At 63.0% G+C, this 7,846-nt stretch overlaps 1 protein-coding gene across 1 annotated transcript; it reads left to right on the plus strand.

Annotated features, from left to right (window-relative positions):
* The first annotated feature begins 5,342 nt into the window (after positions 1-5,342).
* On the plus strand, positions 5,343-6,743 carry GRIFIN (galectin-related inter-fiber protein). Its single transcript, XM_004776354.3, has 5 exons — positions 5,343-5,354; positions 5,540-5,652; positions 5,757-5,916; positions 6,242-6,408; positions 6,592-6,743. The coding sequence occupies exons 1-5, from the start codon at positions 5,343-5,345 to the stop codon at positions 6,605-6,607; spliced, it is 468 nt and encodes a 155-aa protein (XP_004776411.2). The 3' UTR covers positions 6,608-6,743.
* Positions 6,744-7,846: the final 1,103 nt, after the last annotated feature.

The raw sequence follows: 7,846 nt of genomic DNA on the forward strand, positions 1-7,846 counted from the left end.
ACCTTTTCTCATGGCCATGTTAAAAAAAAAAAAGCTTAAAAGGGTCACCTGGGTGGCTCAGTCGGTTAAGTGTCCAACTCAGGTCTTGGCCAGCTTGTTTTCAGCTCAGGTCTTGATCATGAGTTCAAGCCCCACGTGGGGTTCTGTGCCGGGTGTAGAGCCTACCTAAAAGAAAAGAAAAGAAAAGAAAAGTTTTAAAAACAGGTGGAATTAATTTTAATAATATATTTTATTTAACCCACTATATCCAAAAATAATTTCATTTAATAAGTAATTGATATTAAATATTATTAATGAGATTTTTTTTTTTGCACTGAGTCTTGTAAAACCCATTTCAGCAGCTCCGTGGGTACATGTGGTCAGTACCTACCAAAACGGACTGCCCAGCTCTCTAGTTCCCTTTCTTGCTAGCCCACACACATCTAGAATGTTCCGTGCCCTTGTCAAGCTATTTATCATTCATCTGTCCTGCTGCCACACATGTCCATCTTGCCCCCACAAGGCTGTGCAGTGAATGGGAGTCTGTGCTGTTTGCGTCTCTTCCCTGCGTGCCTCGCCCCCCAACCCCGGGAGGGGCCGCACCTCCAGGTCACACGGCTGCCCTGTCTACACAATGGGGGCTTGAACCTACATCCGGTGTCCCAGACCCTGGCCTGCTACCAGGGGAGAGCCCTGGGATTATCGAGGCTCCAGTATCCTATCTTTAAGCCACCACAGCCCGGCTCCAGGATCCCCACCCAGCTGCTTTCTGATCTAATCGGATTCTCAGCTCTCCCTTCCTCGAGTCCCGGCTGTTGCTGCGTGTTTATAACCCTGGAGCCCAGCGCCCATCTGGAGAAATCATCACAGCCCCCCTCCAGTCCAGATGTCTACCCCCACCCTGCCCTGCACAGCTGGCCCCCAGCCCTGCAAGGGCCTCCCATGGCCTCCCGTGCCTGGCCCAGGGTGCCAGCCCTTTGGGTGGCTGGGGCAGGCTAGTTGAGCTCCCTCAGAGATGGCTGCCATCCTGGTTCGCTCACTGCCAGTGTCCCCCGAGAGGATCCCCTAGCGCCAGCCAGGCCCCAACCTCCCCTGGCCAGGGCAGCCTTGCTTCTGTCCCCTGGCCGAGCATCTGGCCCATGCCCATGATCCCACAACCCCAGATGGAGACACTGGGGCTCAGAAAGGGGCCTGTAAGAAGCAGATGGGTCTGCTCTGATTTGTAGGGGATAGAGGGAAAGGTGCAGAGTAGAAGGGGCAGCCCTGTGGTCCCTGAAGTGGGGAGGCCAGGCCATGTCTGCTGAGTATCCTTCGGCCGCTGCTGGCCAGCCCATGCCAGCAAGGGGGTAGCGTCAGAACAGGCAGCGCCTGCCTGTCCTTGGCTCCAGCGAAGCCTTATCAGCCCCCAAATGCCCCCAAGCGAGCAGATTCTCCGGGTGATAAGAGACTCAAGGGCGGGAAGCAGGAGACACCCAGACAATGGCCAGGCACTGGGTGGGTGGCCTGGCCAGGAAAAATGCCGGGCCAAATTAGGGAAAGGGAAGGTGGCGCCTGGCAGGGGAGGCTGGAAGGGCTGGACCCCAGCCAGACAGCAAAGACAGGGTGGCTTTCCCCAGCCCCAGCCCGGCCCCTCACACTCCCATAGGTCTGCCCTCCCCAGGGCCTTTGCACATGCTCCCCCATCCTTGGTGAGCCCTTCCTCTTCTGGGCTCAGCTCAAAGTCACCTCCTCCAGGAAGTCTCCCTGACCTGCTGGTATCAGGCCAGCCCCCCCTGGACACAATTGTCCCTCCCCAGATTTCTCTTCAGAAACTGATAACTGGGTAACATAAGACTGGATTAGTCATTTAATGCCTGCCCCTTCCTCAGTCACTGGAAGCTCTGTGAGGGCAGGGACCATGGCTGCCTGTATGTCTGTTTGTGAAACTGCTCAGGGCCTTCCAGATCACAGGTGCACAAGAAACGTGTTCTGAGCAAGTGAATGAGTGAGAGGTTGCTTCCCTCTCCCAGCGAGGGACATGTGTGGCAGGCACCGCACTGGGCACACCGTAGAAGTAACCCACCATAGGCACGATGAGCTGAGCTCCCCGATCGCCCCCACAGCTTCCTCCCGCGGGCCTGGGGGCCTCCGTCCACACGGAGCAAGAGAAGGGCTGCCATGGGTCGGGCTCAGGCCTGCCTCCTTCCTACTGACCCCGGAGGGTACCTGGCAGCTCCTGGCACACAGCAGGGCCTCCATGAATGGCCTGGGGTACGTGACTGCTGCCCTGAGTGAGCGAATGATTCAGAGGAGGGAGAGCAAGGAGGGATTTATGAGAGATGGGGCTAAGCTGTGAGCAGGTGGGACTTGGGGCGGGTGTTGGCTGGGCATAGCTGGCAGGGGGCTCCAGAGGGACACAGAGGCCCTCCATGGGGCTCCTGGGTCTCAGTTTCCCCATCTGGGCAATGGTGGCCCGCAGCCTCCTGACTGGCAGCACGCTACATACTGAACTGGGTCTCCCTGCTGCCCCAGAATGCACAATCGCGTCACAGTCCCAGCAGAGAGGAGAACCAGCTGCTACGTGCCAAAGACCACCAAGGGCCCAGCCAGGGGGACAGCCAGCCTGAGGCCACATGTCCCAGTTCCAGCGCTGCCCCTTGCCAGGTCGGGGTGGAGACTGTCTGTGCTGACCATGCCATCAGCAAGCGGTTCCAGATGTGGGTGGGGGACGGTGTGGGGGTCGTGGGAGGGCTGGCTCGAGATCCCAATGACCTGGAATCGCCCACAACTGGGCCGGGCTGGGTGCCCACACTGAGAGGAGCAGCAGACTGGGCACTGGTGTTCTCGCGCCGCCACCCTCCCTGAGGGACTCTGGGGGCTTCCTCCAGTCTGAGCCAGCCAGGGCACTGACCGGCTCCGGCACGCCCACGGAAGGTGGGCTGCCCTCCAGAGGTGAGGTCATGGATCGCTGAAAACTGTCCCGAAGGCGTGTCAGATCCTTCCCAAGCGATCCCCCTCCACCCCCGTGCAAGGCCTGAGACCTCACCCTCCAGCACCCTTCTAAGTCCTTATTCTTCAAGGCCTGCTTGAGGCGCCACCCCCTCCAGGAAGCCAGCCCAGACAACGCCCCATCCCACTGGATGCGGTGCTGAGTCCTGGTGAAGAGCCTCAGCCTCCTCGGAGCCCGTCAAGGTCCAGAGCCCAGGGCAAAACCGCACATCCGGGAGGGGAGCGGGGGAGGCACCTGGGCTGCCAGGTCTGTTTGCTCCCGGGGCCCAGAGCTGCCTGGCCAGCAACTTGGGGGTGGGGGTGCACTGTCCACAGCTGCCCTGACCCCCGGGGCCAGATTGTGGCCCCACCTGAACTCCATGACATTGGGGGTTGCCTACAGGGCTGGGCCAACCACATGGAGCCTCTATGTCCCTCTTTTCATTCCCCGGCCCTACTCAAGCCTCTCGGGTTGCAGCCACGGGGAAGCTTAGACTGCTTCTGGCTCCCGCCCCTCGTGGGAGAGGTTCCAAAGCCCAGGCCAGGCGAGACCACAGCCTGGCCATGTGTCTGCTCACATCAGGAACAAGTACCACGGTGTGCGTGGAGGCCCAGGGCCTGCTTCGTGTAGGTAGGCCTACTGGGAGGTCTCCAGGCTGGTCATGGACCGACCAGGCTCTTAGCCCTGCGCCCTCGAGGCCCCCTGGCTTCCTGCAAATCCCCAATGCTCAAAAGGGGAGGCTCAGGGAGACTCACGGAGCAGCAGGCCTGCCCAGGCCGGGGTTCCTGAGGCCTCCTCACCCCACACCAGTGCTCTTGTCCAGGCAGAGAACTCAGGCCTTCTGTCCAGGGAGTCTGGGGGACAAGCCCCACTCAAAGGTCCCCTAATGCCTGGCTAGGGCTTTAGACAGCTGACTCCCAAGGTTCCTCCATCAGTGCCCCCGCCGACCCCAAAGTAAGGTGACAATGGCCCAGCTTCCTGTGTGCAGCTAGGGCTGTGGCTGCCTGGACCGCCCTCTCCCTTTGAGGGGACAGGCACAGGGGGGAGAGGTTAGCACGGCAGAGCAAGACTGCTGAGCCCAGGGCACAGCTGGGAAGACTGAGGCCCAGAGGCTACTAGCTCAAGCCTTCTCTGGACCCCTGACTGCCCAGTCCCAACACTCTAGGGACAGGGGACAGGACACAGGACGTGGAGGTGGAGAGGCACGGATAGGCTTCACCCTCCTGCTGGACAGCTGTGGCAGGGCCTCCCTTCTCCGTGGTCCTCACGGGGAGGCAGCTGCGAGGTGTCTGCGGCCTGTGAACCCTAGGACAGCCAGGCTGGGCTGGGACAGGGCTCTGCAAGGTGGGAGTCAGGACAGCACCCCCCACCCCCACCCCCGCCACTGCTCAGTGCTGCCCCCTGCAGCCTGGCCCGGGTGCACCACAGTGCCCTGCCCCGCCAACGGGCCATCCTGGCCATCTCAGCTTCCAGTCCGGCCTTAGCATCCTCCCCTCGTCAAGACTGGCCCGCACACGGGGGAGGCTGAGGGTAACAAGGGGGTGACAGCCAGCCAGGTTATCCCCGGGGCTTGAGGTGTGCAGATGGGTGCCCATCCCCCGGAGATGCACTGGGCAGGGAAAGTGCATGGGATCCCGCACTCACCACACACCCACACTCCCTACACACACACACTCACCGCATGTAGCAGCCCCAGCGCTCCTCGGGCCCAGCCTGGCTCCCCTTAAGGCCCGCTCCCTGGACAGTCCAGCCAGGTGGCCCCCCAGCCTGGGGAGACCCTGACCCCTCCCCTACACACTCTCTGGGGGCCCCCGGCCAGGCCTCCTCCCCAGCTCAGCTGAGAGGGGCTGAGGCTCCAGGCCAGCAGGGGCGTTGGGGTATGGGAAAGGCCCTCCCCCACTCCATCAGCCAGAGCCCAGGAATGCGCTGACCACAGCCCCAGCCTAATCCCGGCACAGTGCCCCACGGGGCCAGCTGAGCTGGCTGGAGCAGGGCAGCCGGGGAGGCTGGGCTGGGCTGGGCTGGGAGGGACACAGGCCGGGCCCCCAGAAGGCCCAGGCAGGGTTGGTAGGCCTGCCGTTCCCCTACCTCCTCTCCCTTGAGCAGTGATGAGGGCTTGGGTCCCTGGAGTCCGGAGGAAGCTGCTCGGGGTGGGAAGCAGAAGTGCTTTCCTAGGACCCTAGTAAGTGAAGTGGGGGTGGGGAGGGGCCCAGGGCCTGCCACCCTGCTTCTGGCGCTTGACTAGCATATGTGTTGATAAGGTTGGGGGAAAGGGCTGGGGCCAGGGAGGGGCCGGTCAGTCTGCCCGCTGTCCCAGGGGTGGGGCTCCTGTGTCCTGCCCACCTGCCTATAAGTCTGGGCTCAGGCTCCACGCCCGCAAAAGCAGGCAAGCGAGATGGCGCTGCAGGTAGGTGACAAGGGTACAGAGCCAGCCGGGGCCCCCCCGTACCCAGGTGCCCCTTCCCCAGGCCTGCAGGATGAGGGGGTGTGGCTCGGAGGACACCTACCACGCTGCCGTGAAGGGAACGCTGGGCCAGGGTCCCGGGGAAGAGTCCGTGCTGGGGGTGAGGTGGGCTGGGGCCTCCTGGACAGGTGGGGGACACTCTGCCCCCCTTTTGCATGCAGTTCGAAGCCTTCTGTGCAGGGGGCCTGGCCCCTGGCTGGAGCCTGCTGGTCCAGGGACACTCTGACTCTGGAGAGGACAAGTAAGGGTCACCGCCCTCCCCAAGGAAGCCCCTCTCAGCCTTGGGTGGGGTGACTCCCCAGCTACCTGCTGTCCCACAACTCCCATGACGCCCCCCCCCCCCAGGTTTGAGATCAACTTCCTGTCCGAGGCGGGGGAGATTGCCTTCCACGTCAAGCCCCGGTTCTCCAGCGCCACCGTGGTGGGCAACACGTTCCGGGGGGGCCGCTGGGGCCAGGAGGAGGTGTCCAGTGTCTTCCCGCTGGTGCTGGGGGAGCCCTTTGAGGTGATGAGGGCAGCAGAGGGGAGGCCCGTGGGGACCAGGGGGAGGCCCGATGGGGGCAGGGGGAGGCCCAAGGGGGCCGGGAGGCCATCCAGGCTATCCTGCTGCTGCTTGGCAGGAAGGACGCTGTGTCCCCATGTACTGCGGAGGATTCTGGGTAAAGACCAGGGGAGTCTTGCAGCTGGGTGCCCCCCTCAGAGAGGGAAGGGACATCCATCTGGCAGGGGTGCAGGTCTCCCATCGGGGGGGCTGCACGATGGGGGATTCCACGTGCTGAGGGGCCTTGGGCTCCGTGACGGGCTGTGGGTCACCAGCCTCTTGTCCCCAGATGGAGGTCAGCTCAGACGCGGAGCACTTCCACGTCCACGCCCGGGAGCACAAGGTGCTACAGTTCGCACACCGCCACAGGCCGCTGGCGGCCATCACCCGGGTGCAGGTGCTCAGTGACCACCGCCTGGCCCAGGTGGAGCTGGCCAGGAGGGACCTGAGCTGGTGGTAATGTACCTGCCCCCCCCAACTGCCCAGCTCTGTCCCCTGCCGCACCCGGGACCAGACAGGCCCCAGCAGCCTGGGAGGGGGGCCCGAGGGAGCAGGGCCCACCGAACATGTCCTACCCTTGAGGCTGTGCTGGGGTCTGGGCCGGGCTGGGGCTGAGGCAGGTGTCTTGGCTGCTTGCAGGGACGGGGGCCACTGAGCTGTGCCCGAAGTCCCCGGAGGGAGCCTCAGTCAGCAACCGTCCCTTGTCTGGTGGAGCCCACGCTGGGGGAGCTGAGGGGAGTGGTGTGTGGTTCGGCTCCTCCCATTCTAGCTCCGCCTTCAATAAAGTTTGAGCAGGCTGCAGGGGCTCCGCTGCTCTGGGGGGGTTGGAGAGGGTGAGGTGGGGTGATGGACGCAGCCCTAGAGTCTCCCCACCAGAGATGGGGGTGGGGTCTTCCCTGAGACCTGTGTGTCCTGGGGATGGTCTGACCCCTCACCTCTTCCCCTTGTTCCCTGGAAGGGGAGTGGTGTCAGATGACATCGGATGATGGGGGAGCTCCTGGCCAGCTGCCCTTGCGAGACCCCTGGGCACACCCCCTCTGGCTCAGCTCGTGGGGGAGCATCCTGCCCAGTCCAGGACCGTCTGCTGGGAGGTCCCGAAGCCTCCTCGCCCTGCTTCCTGTTGGGTGGAAGGAAGGAGTCTTTCCTGTTTCTCCTTGTCCCACCTGGAAATGAGACGTGCTCCCATGGAAGTGAGACGTGCTCCCAGCCCTGCTGTGTGTGTGTGTGCGCGCAGGTGCACGTGTGCGTGTGTGCATGTGTGCGTGTGCGTGTGTGTGAGGGTGGGGGCAGGGTGGACGTAGAGGAAGGGAGGGAGCCCTGGCAATCTCGTCCGGGGCAGCCGCCCAGTGCTGCCGTCAATCCCAGTGACTCTCTCCCCCCATCCGTCATCGGTCTGTCCATCTGTCTACCTACCCATCACCTGCCCCTCGCTCTGCCCTGATGGAAGTGCTGATGTCACAGCCCAGGATGAGGTTCCCTGAGGGTGTAGTCTGAAAGAGGGTGTAGCCTAAACGAGGGAGCTCCTTAAGGAAGAGGCAGGTTGTGTAGTAGACAGCAGAGCTGCTGTCTGGGAGCAGGGAAGGCCCTGGACTCTGGAGCCTGCAGCCCGGGTCCCACTTCCAGCTCTGCCTTCCTGCGGTCTGACCCTGGGCGAGTTCCGGGGACAAGCGGAGCCCTCAGCCCAGGAGTGGGTCTGGGCAGGCAAAGCCCTGGAGGGCTGGCTGCACATGTCACCTGCTGTGCAGTTTCAGACACAACACGCATCTGGCCTTCTGAGGCTTTACAGACCGGGAAACTGAGGCTAGGGTGCAGGAGACAGCCGCGGGGTGGGGCCCGCCTGCCTCCTGAGCCCGAGGGGCCATCTCAGCACCCCCACCCCCAGGTGAGACAATGG

Source organism: Mustela putorius, unplaced genomic scaffold (assembly GCF_011764305.1).
Source record: "Mustela putorius furo isolate JIRA1106 unplaced genomic scaffold, ASM1176430v1.1 tig00000139_pilon_pilon_pilon, whole genome shotgun sequence".
Taxonomy (NCBI): domain Eukaryota; kingdom Metazoa; phylum Chordata; class Mammalia; order Carnivora; family Mustelidae; genus Mustela; species Mustela putorius.